The sequence below is a fragment of the Dreissena polymorpha genome, chromosome 1 (assembly GCF_020536995.1).
Source record: "Dreissena polymorpha isolate Duluth1 chromosome 1, UMN_Dpol_1.0, whole genome shotgun sequence".
Lineage (NCBI taxonomy): Eukaryota > Metazoa > Mollusca > Bivalvia > Myida > Dreissenidae > Dreissena > Dreissena polymorpha.
In genome coordinates, this window is record NC_068355.1 from 184,508,407 (window position 1) to 184,526,023 (window position 17,617).

Consider the following 17,617-nt stretch of genomic DNA (forward strand, 5'->3'; position numbering starts at 1 on the left):
TCAAATTTCTTTGAACATCTTTTTCAGGGGAGCCTTCAAAGGTCATCCCTGTGAAATTTTTTGAAAATCTGATGAGCGGTTTCTGACAAGATTTTTTAAGGTTTTTACCATATATGGTCATGGTGGCCATCTTGGTTATGTGATCAAATTTTTTTTAACAATTCTTTTGTCCCATGACCTAGGGATGCTCCACGTGAAATTTAGTTGAAATTGGCTCAATGGTTTAGTAGAAGAAGATCGGACAAAAAATGTGGAAGATTTTTGAAAGTTTTCACAAAATAGGCAAAAACGAATAAACATGCAAAGTTCAACGAGCGCCTGCGGCCATGTTTTTTGACGAATCAAATTTCTTTGAACAACTTTTTCAGGGGAGCCTTCAAAGGTCATCCCTGTGAAATTTTTTGAAAATCTGATGAGCGGTTTCTGACAAGAAGATTTTTTAAGGTTTTTACCATATATGGTCATGGCGGCCATCTTGGTTATGTGATCACATTTTTTCTAACAATTCTTTTGTCCCATGACCTAGGGATGCTTCACATGAAATTTAGTTGAAATTGGCTCAATGGTTTAGTAGAAGAAGATGTTTACAAATTGTTTACAGACAGACAGACAGACGGCCGGACGGACGCCGGACGGTGAGTGATCACAATAGCTCACCCTGAGCTATTGCTCAGGTGAGCTAAAAACAAGAACAAACATGTGGTCAAACAAAACAATAAACATTTTTCATAAAACAAAGCAAACAAAAGATTGCCTGATCTACAACGGACTGAAACTAGCAAAATAAACAATAGGCTTTCATTACCCTTACAATATTTTCATCAGAGTTTTAAGGTACCAATACCTGCAGTTTAGTTATGCATGGTACCTCTAACTGCAATTGAAAGCCACAGAAAAATAACTGGGAAAATTGTTATTTAATAGAAATTTTCGAAACCCAAGGGAAGTATCTAAGAAAGCCCATTTGCAAATGTTTCGAGAAATTTCATAAAGTTTTTTTTAGAGCCACCAAGATGGACCAGTTCTGAAAAAGTAATGCAAGGATAAAATGCACAAGGATGGAAATAAACATTAGTTTAGATTGTAGACCTCGACCAAAATATGCTCAGAAGAGCTAGGAATACAAGGTTTTACATAAAATTTTAACAAAGGTTGCCTGACTTACAACAAACGAAATCACTAAAAATAAAAATAAAAACTATCAAATTAACTACATGCAATAAATATCTACTGACTGATCCGTGTCGCAGCAAATTGACCCATATTTAAAGTTGATAAAGATTTCCAATCAATGTACCTATGAATTTTCATGATCCTAGGCATAAGCGTTCTTGAGTTATCATCAGGAAACCATTTTACTATTTCAGGTAATCGTGACCTTGACCTTTGACCTAGTGACCTCAAAATCAACAGAGTTCATCTGCAAGTCATGATCAATGTACCCATAAAGTTTCATGATCCTAGGCATAAGCGTTCTTGAGTTATCATCTGGACACCATTTTACTATTTCGGGTCACAGTGACCTTGACCTTTGAACTACTGACCACAAAATCAATAGGGGTCATCTGAAGGTCATGATCAATGTACCTATGAAGGTTCATGATCCTAAGCTTAAGAGTTCTGGAGTTATCATCCGGAAACAATTTTACTATTTCAGGTCGCCATGACCTTGCCCTTTGACCTGAAAATCAATATGGGTCTTCTGCGAGTCATGATCAATGTACCTATGAAGTTATGATCCTAGGCGTAAGCGTTCTTGAGTTATCATCCGGAAACCATTTAACTATTTCGGGTCATCGTGACCTTTGACCTAGTGACCTTAAAATCAATAGGGGTCATCTGCGAGTCATGATCAATCTACCCATGAAGTTTCATGATCGTAGGCATATGCATTTTTGAGTTATCATCTGAAAACCATTTTACTTTCGGGTCACCATGACCTTGACCTTTGACCTAGTGACCTCAAAATCAATAGGGGTCATCTGCGAGTCATGATCAATCTACCTATGAAGTTTCATGATCCTAGGCGTATGCGTTCTTGAGTTGTCAACCAGAAACCATGTTACTATTTCGGGTCATCATGACCTTGACCTTTGACCTAGTGACCTCAAAATCAACAGGGGTCATCTGCCAGTCATGATCAATGTACCTATGAAGTTTCATGATCCTAGGCCTAGCGCGGGAAAGGTTTCGCGGGAAACAACAGCCGACATTTTGTGAAGCGGACGGAACCATTTTTGAACTCGTCCAAGATATTATTGGGACAAAACTTTTGACAAATTTTCATGAAGATACAACAATAAATGCAACCTCTACAGTGTTAAAAAGGAAAATATCCATGACAAACGGAATACAGACAATTGAAAAAAGGTGATAACAAAAGTTCACCACGAGCAAAAAATATGCTCATAAAGATTGTCACTTATGTAATACGGAAATATGTGTCGAGTGTAATTAAAGATTGCTTATTTCTAACACTCTTACTGGTTGTAACTCAATTTACTTAAGGCGTCCAGTCAGATACGCCTGAATACAATGAAAGAATTAATCTATAAGTGAAAACCAAAGCAGCTTTAATGAAAATAACTAACATTAGTCTAAAGAATCTATGCATCGTTAAACATTAACAAATACAGCAAATACCTTAATGTATGTAAAAAGAAGTTCACAATCTGTAAAAAAACTGATATCAATATTAGTTACTGTTAGAAGTTGCTTAAAATTTAGTTTAAAAAATAAGTCTCAATTAATCAAAAGAACACAATTGATGAAGAGTGGAAAACTCCAGTGTCTCGAATGTAAAAATTAAGAAGATTTTCCAAAAGTTATTTTAATCAAGAGTCTTTCTAATTTAAAAAATGCCAAATAACATGGTTGCCATGGAAAAAGTTTTATAGCACTGTAGTCTGCTAAATACACCAAAACACGGTAGGTTAACTTGGCTTATCAGAAAAGATCATACATAAGGCTCTACATTGCATAAGTACAGGTACAGTTATTTTATGACATAGGTTTATTAAATTGAATGCAAACTACCGTCTTTATGTTCACCACATTTGATGAAAGAAGTCCCAGGTTTAAACAAGGGAGTTAACGATTAGTTAATTATTAGAAAATATGTACAGGTTATCTTTCTTTAACATTATGGCTTCATGAAGATAGGACAATAAGTGTGGCCTCTAGAGTGTTCACAAGGCAAAATGTTGACACAGCCAACGGACGACGGACAAAAGGCAATCACAAAAGCTCACAATGAGCACGTTGTACTAAGGTGAGCTAAAAAACAACACGAAATTTTCCACGTTGTTTCAAAAACAAATTTTTGTTCCAAATTAAATTTTAAATGTTGACCCTTATCATCTTGTACATTCATACTTTCTGCATTTAAGACAGCTTATCAAACACACAAAATTGCAATTTTCTTAACAGAAACTAAAATATCTGATGTGCATGGGTGCATATTTAGATTGTGTCGATAGTTATTGGTTCTTTAATATGTCGTTTATCATGAGGCTGACATTCTCACTGGCAGACTTTCAAGTTCCTTTGGTCACAGAGACCTGAAACCAATCCATGACAGTACATACAATCTGTTCACATACCGAAGTTCTATTATCTTGTAAATGGCCCTTTTAATCAAAAATTGATGGAAATGTTATGCTTGTATAAATGCATTATAAAACTTCTGGATGCTCCATCTTCGAAACATTTCCATGTCCATCAAAGACAAATAGGAATGGACCATTCAAGAGTAGAAAGTCTCCAAGTGCATCTATGTCTTTCAACAGCTCCTGCTTTTCAATCATGTTGACAAATTCTTCAAGGACATCTGATTTTATGGTCAGCTTCTGCTCATTTCCCTCCATATTTGCCGAAATTTGGATATCTACTGAGATGCTGGTTGTTTTTTGCTTATACAAACACGATGGGCAAAGGAAAGTTGGATCAGCGAAGTTAACTTCCTGTACACTTTTGGAACACTTTTTGCAAATAAGTGTTTTTTTCACTTGGATATTTTCCAAATCAGCAAGGACTGAACTTTTGTTGACAACTTCCCGTTCAATGTTAACCACTGTTGGCAATGGAGTAGCACATGTGACTGTCGTTGAACTAGTGGTATTTAATGTCAAATTACCGTCGTACATCTTGCTTCTTACAGTACAGCCAAAGCGGCACAAACATAATCCGCGGCTACGCCACGGCCAGATTATTAGTCCGTGGCGGCCGAATCGTGTGTTCACGCGGCGTATGGCCATGGCACTCGGTATCGATCCGCGCAACGACGCCGAGTCTGTATTTACCTCGCGTACTTTCGCGGAGTAAATCCGCCGCATACGTACGCGGCGGATCGAGTGAAAAGATATCCACCTACATGTACATACATGTATGTGTAGCGTAGAATTAATTACGCGCAGCTGTTTATATTTCGTTCGATTATCATTATTAAATTTGTAATCCGAAACACACTCCCGAATTTTAATGCTAACGCGTCCTTTGGCAAATTCTAGCGTCAAATAAACTGTGCTAAAATATCCTTTGTTTCATAAAATGCACGCGAAAATTATGCAGACATGTAGAACGTCGTTTGGAAAGTTTGGGTGTATTTTGTGTTGTATAAATACATGAACATCACGTCAGGCGTAAATCGCGTGTTCAGTGGAAAAAAAAACGCCCCGATTAGACGTTATTTTATCATCTCTATAAATAGTAACAAATGCCAAAATGTATTTGATACTGAAGGAAATATCGAGAATGTTTGTGTATCGTAAATATTTACTAGCATTTGCTTTAAAACTGGAATATACGGGATTATCGGGTAATTAGTAGCGATATTAACTGTATAATATGAACAAAATAAAACGTATTTATATACGCATATTCAAACAATAGTTAAAATAAGCTGATAATTAACAAAACAACAAATACGTCCTCACCGTCTTGATTATTGATGTGGCTTCAAACTGCTAATTTTCTCAGCTAAAATATAATAGCAGAATCAACATGCAATTAATTTATAAATCCACCATATGCTGGAGCTTTGACCACTTGTATGTGCGAAAACATAATTACGTGACATTGTTTATGTGTGAAATACATACACTACGGGCGGGAAACAAACTTAATTGGCCAGACACATTAACTATGCTTACATGTATATGCTAATACAATCCGTGCACAATAAATATATTATGATTTTAATTATTATTATAATTGTTCTTTAAAAATTTGTTAACTAGATGTAACTAATATTTTTAAACAGATTTTTTATTTCATGATGCGCATCGACTCGGCATCATGTCGCGGATCGCGGAATGCCTCGGCGGACAGATGCGAAGTTTCGCGGCGAAATGCGACTTGCCGCCGCATACTGAAGCGGCTTCAACGACTGACGCGGCATCGACTCGTTTCGCCTTGCCGCCGCGGATCGCGAAATACGTTTGTTCCGCTTTGGCTGTACTGTAAGTTGGTCAAAACGTAGAATTCATCAACTTTAAGCTGTCTATAAATTTCTTTGCTCCATATTGTGAGGCTTTTGTGATCAGAAGAATCTCCTGCTCTCGCAGAATAAATGTCTTTCTTCCCATACTGTGTATTAACCTCTGAATGCGTTTCTGGAAGGGAAACAACTTTGATGTGCACCGTCACATGGAATAAACAAGCAAATTTGTTCAATTTGATATGCCCGCTGAAGAAAGTGCGTTTCTTCATGGGTGCAGAATAACAGGAAAGTGTGTATGTTAAGCATTGTGCAAGTTCTAAATTGTGTTTGTTAAAAGGGCCATAACTCGGTTATTAACAGATGGTGTACAATGCCATTTGACTTGCATCATCCTGTTTTCCATATATATATATATCTATACTCATACCAAGTTTCAATGAAATCTATCAAAACCACTTCCAACATGTGGCTCCGGACGGACGGACAGAAAGACAAAAACATAGCCAAGTTTACATCCAAGATCTTTGTTCTTTTGCCAAACTCATTTTTATTTGCCATTTCTTAAACAAATTCAATTGGTGAATTCAGAAACCGACAGCGGAGGCCCTGCACAAAAATTGCACTCTATCTACAATTAATGAAAATTTCAAAAGGCCATAGCGCTGTGAAAATTCTGAAACTTTGTCAACCAAGAACCTGATGATAATATTTGTATTTCTATTTGGTAGTGAAGCTTCCCATGAAGTTTCATCGACTTCCAGGCACAAGTTGCAGAAAAATAGCCAGGGCAAGAGTTGTACACAGATAGACAGAGACACAAATGTAAGCACAAAGCGGTAACTATATGCTCCACCAATTTTTTTTAAGGAGAGAATAAAAATATAAAGGCAATATTACCATTTGGTATTCTTCAATATTTCCCAATCGGCTGACTTCTTGGCGTGCCTCAAAGTCTAAATGTTTCTTGTAGGTCTTCTGAAACCCTAGTTTGACGACAACAGAGTTGCCTCTTTGAAACATTTGATAGTAGTAGTTCCTTGTCCATCAGGTTGGACTTTCGCATTAATTATCTGAAATGGCTTGTCCATAATTTCTCCCCTTTGAACGTCTCATGTTTTTCGAGGCAGAAGCACACAACCTTTTGGATTTCCGTTTTCTCTGTTTGCAACTGTGCAGTGAATAATCTAAAAAATACAAAAACTATAAGAATAGCTCAGAGACTATTTTAACATCAGCAACACAAGGTGTGTGATTGGCATTTGTGTGTATCAAAATTGCTGTTTCTAATACAGAAGAGCAATGATTACCATTTCGTTACTCCAATTTTTTATTTTGTTGATCGTTGCTTTAATGATGTGCAGATAAGGATGCTTATGGATATTGCAGTCTTTCCGAAAGTTACAAAATATATTACAGGACAGTCACAAATATATTACAGAACCGTCGTCTGGTAAACTTGTACATATTACCAGACTGAACAACTCTTTTCTTTACAAAACAAAATAATGCCACCAAATCTGTAACATGTTCGACATCTTTTTTCAAGACAACATCAATGTGTGGTAAATAATCATGAATATAAAGATTATTAGTATTTGATCTTTATTTGATTGGTGATTGCTGATTAGGTATATATCAAAAAGTTTACAGCTTAAGTGTGAAATGTGCCATCAATTAATGGTTAATCAACCCTTTACCTACTTATATCTGACTGCTATGTTTCTGCTTATGTGTCTAATAGACCAGTTTCACAATGCTACAGCTGTTGCTATTTTTAGAAATCACATGACTTGTCTTATTTCAGAACGAGGCTGAAAATGTTCATTTAAAGTGTCAACGTGTCTGTTTTCCGAGACAAATACCATTATGCTTAATTTTTATATGTTGTATGTTTGAAATTGATCTATTTATTGATTGTTTTCTATCTCATTTGTTACAGTAACATAGAACAACTTGTTGGAATGTTGAAAAATAAAAATCTTAATATATTAGTTTACATAAAAACTGAACACGCTCTATTTCTCCCCACTGATTGTCTTTCTTTTGCCTTCCAAATTAACCACATGTAAACACGCAGGTGCGCGTGACGTCACACGTGAACTGGTCTATTGTTTTTGGCCGAATAAGCCCACATCGTTTTGCACAAAGGAGCCTTAACATTATCCGGCGACATAAAATGTTTGCATATTGTTACACACGTAATTATGACTCAAATTGTTCACACACACAAATGGTCACGGATACATTACAATTAGTGACAAAGAATTATCCTCAAGGAAATTTTCCATTGTTCGCGCGTGTGTAGATCAGACTTAATGACTAATGTAGATAATTGCACAAACATGGATTTCACTAACCTTGTTTTTTTTGTTCGAAGAAAGCTTCACGGGGCTAACGTTTGAAATGTACCCAGTTAAATTCACATCTTCCGCTTTCCTCTTCATTGCCATTTTCTTGTTGAATTTTGGAACCGTCCGCTTCACAAAATGTCGGCTGTTGTATCCCGCAAAACCTTTCCCGCGCTTACGACCACCGATTATGCACATGCGTAATCAAAGTGCTGAAGGCACTTAAGGTGTTCGCTGTTGTACTTCAGACGCAACTCAGTTTTAAAAATTATTCTATAGCTTTTTATTTTTAAGTTTAAAATGAAAACAACCCATTCAGATTTATAAATAGTGTGTCTTAAAGAACAGGTCCAGAAGTGCTTGTTTTTAATCATTAATAAAAAAATAAAATTTAAGATTCATTTTGGGAATTGTGTCACTACATAACAAATTTAGTAGCCCTAGGCTCTATAATTATTAACAAGAAGATTTTTAGATTGCACAAAATAGGCCTTATTTAAGCATATGTTCATTCTTTTGACCCCGGGGCAGCGTCAAATTTGACCCCAGGGGCATAATTTGAAAAAAACTTGGTAGACAACTTTAAGATTTTAATACATACCAAGTTTGGTACAAATAGCCCCAATGGTAATGGAAAAGAAGATTTTTAAAGTTTGTACAAAATAGGCCCAATATACGCATATGTTCAATTTTGTGACCCCTTGGGAACCGTCAAATTTGATCCCAGGGGCTTAATTTGAACAAACTTGGTAGAGAACTATAAGATGTCACAACATACCCAATTTGATAGCCCTGAGCCATACAGTTAGGAACAACAAGATTTTTAAAATTTATACAAAATAGGCCTTCTTTAAGCACATGTTCATTTTGTGACCCCCTGGGCATGGTCAAATTGGACCACAAAGGCATTATATGAACAACCTTAGTAGAGAACTATTAGATGTCACTACATACCGAATTTGGTAGCCCTAGGCCCTACAGTTATGGACAAGGAGATTTTTAAAGTTTGCACAAAATACGCTATATATAAGCATAAGTTCATTTTTGTGACACCCGGGGCAGGGTCAAATTTGACCCCAGGGGCATAATTTGAACAAACAAAGTAGAGAAATATTCAATGTCACTACATAGCAAATGTGGTAACACTAGGCCCAATGGTAATGCCAAAATTTTTAATTTAAAGTTTGCACAAAGTCCCAGGGCCGGGTCAAATTTGAGCCCAGGGGAATAATTTGAACATATTTGGTAGAGGACTATTAGATATCACTACATACCAAAATTTAGTAGCCCTAGGCTCTATAATTAAGAACAAGATTTTTGAAGTTTGCACAAAATAGGCCTTTTTTAAGCATATGTTCATTTTTGTGACCCCTGAGGCAAGGTCAAATTTGTTCCCAGGGACATAATTTGAAAAAACTAAGTAGAGAACTATAAGATGTCACTACATACCAAATTTGATAATAATAGGCCCAATTGTTATGGACAAGAAGATTTTTATAGTTTGCACAAAATGGGCCCAATATAAGCATACGTTCAATTTTGTGACCCCTGGGGAACGGTCAAATTTGATCCCAGGGGCTTAATTTGAACAAACTTGGTAGAGGACTATAAGATGTCATTACATACCAAATTTGGTAGCCCTATGCCATACAGTTATGGACTAGAAGATTTTTAAAGTTTGCACAAAAAAGGACTTATATTAGCAAATTTTCGATTTTTTGACCCCCCAGGGCGGGGTCAAATTTGACCCCAGGTGCATAATTTGAACAAACTTGGTAGAGGACTATTAGATGTCACTACATACCAAATTTGGTAGCCCTAGGCCCAATGGTTATGGACAAGAAGATTTTAAAAGTTTTCACAAAATAGGCCTTATATAAGCAAATTTTCAATTTTTTTACCACCCCGGGGCAGGGTCAAATTTGACCCCAGGGGCTTAATTTCAACATACTTGGTAGAAAACTATAAGATGTCACTACATACCAAATTTGATAGCCCTACGCCATACGGTTATGGACAAGAAGATTTTTAAAGTTTTCACAAAATAGGCCTTATATAAGCAAATGTTCAATTTTTTGACCACCCGGGGCAGGGTCAAATTTGACCCCAGGGGCATAATTTGAACAAACTTGGTAGAAGACTATAAGATGTCACTACATAGAAAATTTGGTAGCCCTAGGCCCAATGGTTATGGTTAAAAAGATTTTTAAAGTTTGCACAAAGTAGGCCTTACATAAGCAAATTTTCTATTTTTAAACCCCCCCCCCCCCCCCCCCCCCCCCCCGGGGCAGGGTCAAATTTGACCCCAGAGGCATAATTTGAACAAACTTGGTAGAGGACTATAAGATGTCACTACATAGAAAATTTGGTAGCCCTAGGCCAAATGGTTATGGACAAGAAGATTTTTAAAGTTTGCACAAAATAGGCCTTATATAACGAATTTTCAATTTTTTAACCCCCCGGGGCAGGTTCAAATTTGACCCCAGGGGCATAGTTTGAACAAACTTGGTAGAAAACTATAAGATGTCACTACATAGCAAATTTGGTAGCCCAAGGCCCAGTGGTTATGGACAAGAAGATTTTTAATGTTTGCACAAAATAGGCCTTATATAGCAAATTTTCAATTTTTAACCCCCCCGGGCAGGGTCAAATTTGACCCCAGGGGCATAATTTGAACAAACTTGGTAGAAGACTATAAGATGTCACTACATACCAAATTTGGTAGCCCTACGCCATACCGTTATGGACAAGAAGATTTTTAAAGTTTGCACAAAAAGGCCTTATATAAGCACATTTTCAATTGTTTGACCCCCCGGGACAGGGTAAAATTTCACCCCAGGGTCATAATTTGAACAAACTTGGTAGAGGACTATAATATGTCACTACATACCAAGTTTGGTAGCCCTAGGCCCAATGGTTCTTGACAAGAAGATTTATAAAGTTTGCACAAAATAGGCCTTATATAAGCAAATTTTCAATTTTTTTACCCCCAGGGGCAAAGTCAAATTTGACCCCAGGGGCATAATTTGAACAAATTTGAAAGAGGTTCACCACAGGAACATTCCTGAAAAATTTCATCAGAATTAGACCAGTAGTTTAGGAGAAGAAGATGTTTAAAGAAAAAATTAACGCACGCACGCACACACAGACGCACGCACACACGACGGACACAGGACCATGACATAAGCCCCGCTGGCCTTTGGACAGTGGAGCTAAAAACTAAGTAGACAACTATTAGATGTCACTACATACCAAATTTGATAGAAATAGGCCCAATGGTTATGGACAAGAAGATTTTTATAGTTTGCACAAAATGGGCCCAATATAAGCATATGTTCAATTTTGTGACCCCTGGGGAACGGTCAAATTTGATCCCAGGGGCTTAATTTGAACAAACTTGGTAGAGGACTATAAGATGTCATTACATACCAAATTTGATAGCCCTATGCCATACGGTTATGGACAAGAAGATTTTTGAAGTTTGCACAAAATAGAACTTATATAAGCAAATTTTCGATTTTTTGACCCCCCAGGGCGGGGTCAAATTTGACCCGAGGGGCATAATTTGAACAAACTTGGTAGAGGACTATTAGATGTCACTACATACCAAATTTGGTAGCCCTAGGCCATACAGTTATGGACAAGAAGATTTTTAAAGTTTTCACAAAATAGGCCTTATATAAGCAAATGTTCAATTTTTTGACCACCCGGGGCAGGGTCAAATTTGACCCCAGGGGCTTAATTTGAACAAACTTGGTAAAGGACAATAAGATGTCACTTCATACCAAATTTGGTAGCCCTAGGCCCAATGGTTATGGACAAGAAGATTTTTAAAGATTGCACAAAATAGGCCTTATGTAAGCAAATTTTCAATTTTTAACCCCCTGGGGCAGGTTCAAATTTGACCCCAGGGGCATAGTTTGAACCAACTTGGTAGAAAACTATAAGATGTCACTACATAGCAAATTTGGTAGCCCTAGGCCCAATGGTTATGGACAAGAATATTTTTAATGTTTGCACAAAATAGGCCTTATATAGCAAATTTTCAATTTTTAAACCCCCCAGGGCAGGGTCAAATTTGACCCCAGGGGCATAATTTGAACAAACTTGGTAGAGGACTATAAGATGTCACTACATACCAAATTTGGTAGCCCTACGCCACACGGTTATGGACAAGAAGATTTTTAAAGTTTGCATAAAATAGGCCTTATATAAGCAAATTTTTAATTTTTTGACCCCCCAGGGCAGGGTAAAATTTGACCCCAGGGGCATAATTTGAACAAACTTGTTAGAAGACTATAAGATGTCTCTACATACCAAGTTTGGGAGCCCTAGCCCCAATGGTTCTTGACAAGAAAATTTATAAAGTTTGCACAAAATAGGCCTTATATAAGCAAATTTTCAATTTTTTTACCCCCAGGGGCAAAGTCAAATTTGACCCCAGGGTCATAATTTGAACAAATTTGAAAGAGGTTCACCACAGGAACATTCCTGAGAAATTTCATCAGAATTGGACCAGTAGTTTAGGAGAAGAAGATGTTTAAAGAAAAAGTTAACGCACGCACGCACGCACGCACGCACGCACACACGACGGACACAGGACCATGACATAAGCCCCGCTGGCTTTTGGCCAGTGGAGCTAAAAAACTGAATTTTCTCCAATTCAAGCGGAGATAATTCTGGACTCTGATTACTCCAATATTGCTCATTTTCAATACGGTTTGACTCATCATTCAGATAAAGACACTGTGCAAGTTGGGAAATAATTGGATGAAAACTGTGGACTTTATTGCGCAAACAAGCCTTATTTCACAATTTCCTCAAACTCAATGGGAGATAATTATGGACTTTTAACTTTGATGTAACCCATTTTCAACAGGGTTCGAGTCCTCATTAATATAAAGACACTGAACAAGTTAATGAAAAGGATGAAAATGACAAAAACCCTTCCATGACATAAGTTCTTCAGGCCTTCGGCCAGTAGAGCTAATAATTGATAAGCTATTGATCGGTAACCATTTTCACTCTTTGTATCATAGTGAACTTGACCTTTGACCGAGTGAACCCAATATTGCTAGGGGTCATCTAATGTCCAAGGCCAATGCACATGTGAAGTATCAAGCCAATCAGTAAATTTGTTGACGAGTAATTGATCTGAAACGATTTTCACACTTAGTGTTATAGTGACCTTGACCTTTGACATAGTGATCCCAATTTCAATAAAGGTCAAATACTGTCGAACCCACAGCACATGTGAAGTATCAAACCAATCGGTCAATTGATTGACAAGTTATTGATCGGAAACAAACTGGTCTACCGACATTCAGACTGGTTTACAGACAGACGTCAAGTAAAAACATATACACAATCAATAGGAGCCTTAAAGTAACCACCTGCTCTACTCTTTATAACAATCGATAGGGCCCTTAAATCAATCACATGTACTAGTCAATCTAACAATTCATAGGGTCCTTAAGGCAATCATCTGCACTACTCTTTATAACAATACATATGGCCCTTAAATCAATCGCATGTACTAGTCTTTCTAACAATTCATAGGGTCCTTAAGGCAATCATCTGCAATACTTTTTATAACAATACATACGGCCCTTAAATCAATCGCATGTACTAGTCTTTCTAACAATTCATAGGGTCCTTAAGGCAATCATCTGCTCTACTCTTTATAACAGTACATAGGGCTCTTAAACAAATCACATGCACTACTCTGTATAACAAGCCATAAGACTCTTAAACATATCACATGAACTACTCTTTTTAATAATTCATAGGGCCATTAAGACAATCACCTACACTACATCCATAGGGCTCTTAAACCAATCACCTGCACTACCATTTTTGACAATACATATGGCTCTTAAACCAATCACCTACATTTCTCTTTATAACAAGGCATAGGACCCTTAAACCAATCACCTGACCAAGTTTCATGAAGAACGGACAGTAAATCTGGCTTCAAGAGTGTTAACTAGGTTTTACTATAGCCATACATAGCCATATAATGAAAAATGATCCGCCCCGTGATGGTCATGTTTTTCAACGAACTGGAACCATTTTCAAACTGGTCCAAGATATCATTGAGACAAATCTTCTGGCTAATATTCATGATGATCAGACAATAAAGGTGGCCTCTAGAGTGTTGACAAGATTTTACTTTAGCAATAAAAGGCCATATGCCCTGCTTCCTAGGGACTAAGTTTTTCAACCAACCGTAATCATTTTTTGAACTCATCCAAGATATCATTGGGATAAATCTTGTGACTAAGTTTCATGAAGATTGGACATTAAATGTGGCTTCAAGATTGTTAACAAGGTTTTACTAAAGCTATATTTAGCTATATGATAAAAAATGCCCCGCCCCCTGGCGGCCATGTTTTGCAACCAACTTTAACAATTTTTAGACTCGTTCAAAATAACATTTGGACACATTTTTTGTTTTCATGATTGATAGACATTACATGTGATCTTTAGAGTGTAAACAAGGTTTTACAATAGCCATATAAGAAAAAATGCTCCGCCCTCTGGGGGCCATGTTTTATAACCAATCGGAATCATTTTTAAACTCTTCCAAGATATCATTGGTACTATTTTTCTGACTAAGTTTCATGAATTCGGACAATAAAAGTGGCCTCTTGAGTTAAGAGTAGAGTGTTAACAAGGTTTTACTATAGCCATATATGGCCATATTATTAAAAATGCCCCGCGTCCTAGTGGCCATGTTTTAAAGGGGCCTTTTCATGCTTTGGTTACAAAATAGAAAAAAAATGTTTAAAATCGCAAATTTTCCTTGAAGTTATGATATTTTAGGGGAAACAGTAATACATAACATTAACCATGCTCTAAAATGGACCCCCCATCCAAGCACTTGTGTGATGGATGGGGATGGAGGGCATTATTGGAAATAAGGCCGGAGGCCGAAAATATACAAGCATATCACTCCAGTGACCAGTCTTTTTCGCTACTCAAAAGTACAAAATGAAATTTTGTGACGAATTCACACGTGCCCACAGCTTTATAAATACTGCACCTTGCACAAGGAAACTCATAGGTTTTAAAGTCAGATTTTATGTTGTCGTAAACTACTCAAACATTCAATATGGTTCTTAATCAACAAAGGGTGGGCACATAAGAACATAATTCTTCCATTCAAGTGTGGGTGCTTGTATATTTTCGGCCTCCGGCCTTATTTCCAATAATACCCCATCCATCACACAAGTGCTTGGATGGGGGGTCCATTATTTTCATAAGGCCTCCAGCCTTCAATATACAAGCATATTTAAAGACGACAACATAAATAGAACAGACAATTACTCAGTTTTATCAAATGTATGCGTCATAATGCATAATTTAATGAATGTCTACATAATAATGTAAACATATATACCATATGCAAGTATTACCACATATATATCAATATTACATCCATATTATCTATAATAATATAGCATATAAGGTTTGATATAAAAACGCAGTTTCAATCCTTTCTAACAAACAACCATAATACAAGTAATCTGGCCATGAATAATGTAATACTGATCTCCACTTAGAAAGTTCTGGAGCAATATACCAGTTATAAATTAAGTATCTGAAAATAATAAGATATTACTGAGGTATCCAACCAGAACAGAAAATTAATGCCTGCAAGACAATACAGCTTCACTAAATAATGTACTATTTTGTTGATTAATGTCATCACCCATATCTCGTAAATAGAACTTCTTAGCAGTAGACCAATCTGCAGTTATCAAAATCTCAGAAGTTTTACATCCAACCATGGCAGCTGCCGAAACTGATGCCTAAATGTGTTAAAATTAATACCTGCCATAAATAAAACCTGTTTAAGCCATCTTTCTAACGTATTAGAAGAAACTGACTGATAAGTAAAATACAAAATGAAAAATTGAACATCTTTTCCAAGATACTTTGTTAATGACAAGCAAGTTTTCAATGTCCGAGCTGGACATAATTTTGGCTCTTCATAATCTTTTAACTTGAAATTAAACATTAACACAATATTTAATATACCAAATATACAAAAAAAATCTCATATTCTGATAATATTTTTACTGATCCACTTTATTTTACTCAAATGATGATGTTTCATTGGACTGATAATTATAGATTTAGGATTACAGACCAGTTGCTTCAGTTATATTGTTCAGAGTTCGCCCTGTTGGCTGCGTATGCGTTCTTAAGTTATCATCCAAAAACTATTTTACTATTTCAGGTCACCGTGACCTTTGACCTAGTGACCCGACATGTGCAAAGCAATATACCCCCTCTTCTTCGAAAGGGGGCATAAAAACATCATTTCACAGAAAAATGTTTAAGTCATCAATACTTCTGACATTTTTTTCGCTGTTTGAAATGATGAGTTTCAACATTTAAATATATCTCCCTATATAGGCATATATAATAATTCTTAATTTAAAGACCCGTTAGTGGGTTTGAAAATGAACATGAACTTTGAATTAACGACTCTTTCTTTGGATTTACATCGTGATGAGTATAGGTTTAAAAGCCTAACTTTTTGTAAATAATATTTTTTTAATCATTTTGTAATAATAACTAAACAACTGAAGAGTTACATACCTGTGTTGATCAGATACACACTGAGGGCAGCACAGCTGTTTGTGCAGGTTGCAGAATTGGTCAATTTTATGGTCCTTATGAACATCACAAGTTTGTAGAAAATCCACCACCTTTTTTGAAACTGGCCATTTATCTATTTCTTCCCTTCCAAATGTAGTATGTTTAGCCAAGGCTTTACCATGTGGATCAATACAGCCTCCACAATAAAACCAGTCACACTGTTTACAATAGAAATCAGCACTGGTCTCAACAGTATTCTTGTCTTCACAGGCATTACAAATATAGTCCTTCACTTCATGCGAATCCAGCTCAACTAAAGACTGAGAACTTGTTGCCATTTTATTATTTAACTGGTTTTAACAAAGTCACTTTCTGACACTATAATTACAAACAAACCTGCATCAGTATAGAACATAATATACATACATATATATTATATACTATTTACATTTGAACAACATTTAACTCTTTTAACATGACTCAGAAAATTGCATGTGAACTTGTAAAACATTGTTTAACGTTTAATCTGAAAAGCTCTTTGCGGCACAGTTTTGTGGGGCTAGTGATAAGCCTCACTTCGTCATGATGTAAACTGTCACGTGACAACATGTACAGTGAGTGTTACTTTACTTTAAACCTACTGGAATGATATTGTAAGAAGTGCGTTGCATAAACTGCTAATTTAAACTGACTTTAAGGGGCCTTTTCACAGATTTTGGCATATTTTGAAGTATGTCATTAAATGCTTTATATTGATAAATGTAAAAATTAAATTTTAAAAGCTCCAGTAAAAAATCAAAAATAAAATTTAAAAAAGGAACAAAAAAGTAGCACGCAGCAGTGCTCGAACCAGTGACCACCAGAATCCTGAAGTAAAAACGAATGAGCCACCTGAGCTATCCTACCAAGCATACATAGGATGCGTATTTTATACTTTATATAAGCAATCTTCGTAGTTTAACAAATTTTAACGACAACAACAGAATATAAAGAAGTAAAACTCCAGCTGCTGGAGCAGTATTGAATTCTCATTATAAACAATTAGTTGGTCCTTTATTTAAGGCAAGTGACCGATTGCCCAAACAGTACAAAACAGCACAATACAGCACAATACAAACCAACATAAACACAAAATATGAATAAAGAACTCTCCAAATTATTCAATCGTTTCGCGTTGCAACGCTGAATAATTTTTAGGTTTTTAAATCGTCAAAAGATG

The 17,617-nt window shown here is 36.3% G+C and overlaps 1 protein-coding gene across 1 annotated transcript in view; it reads right to left on the reverse strand.

The window, feature by feature from the left end:
* Positions 1–16,941, reverse strand: part of LOC127864953 (uncharacterized) — a 33,652-nt gene extending 16,711 nt beyond the window's left edge. Inside the window, exon 1 of the mRNA XM_052404846.1 lies at positions 16,399–16,941. Coding sequence (XP_052260806.1) covers positions 16,399–16,736 — 338 coding nt within the window. The 5' untranslated portion in view covers positions 16,737–16,941. The remainder of the gene's footprint in view (positions 1–16,398) is intronic.
* Positions 16,942–17,617: the final 676 nt, after the last annotated feature.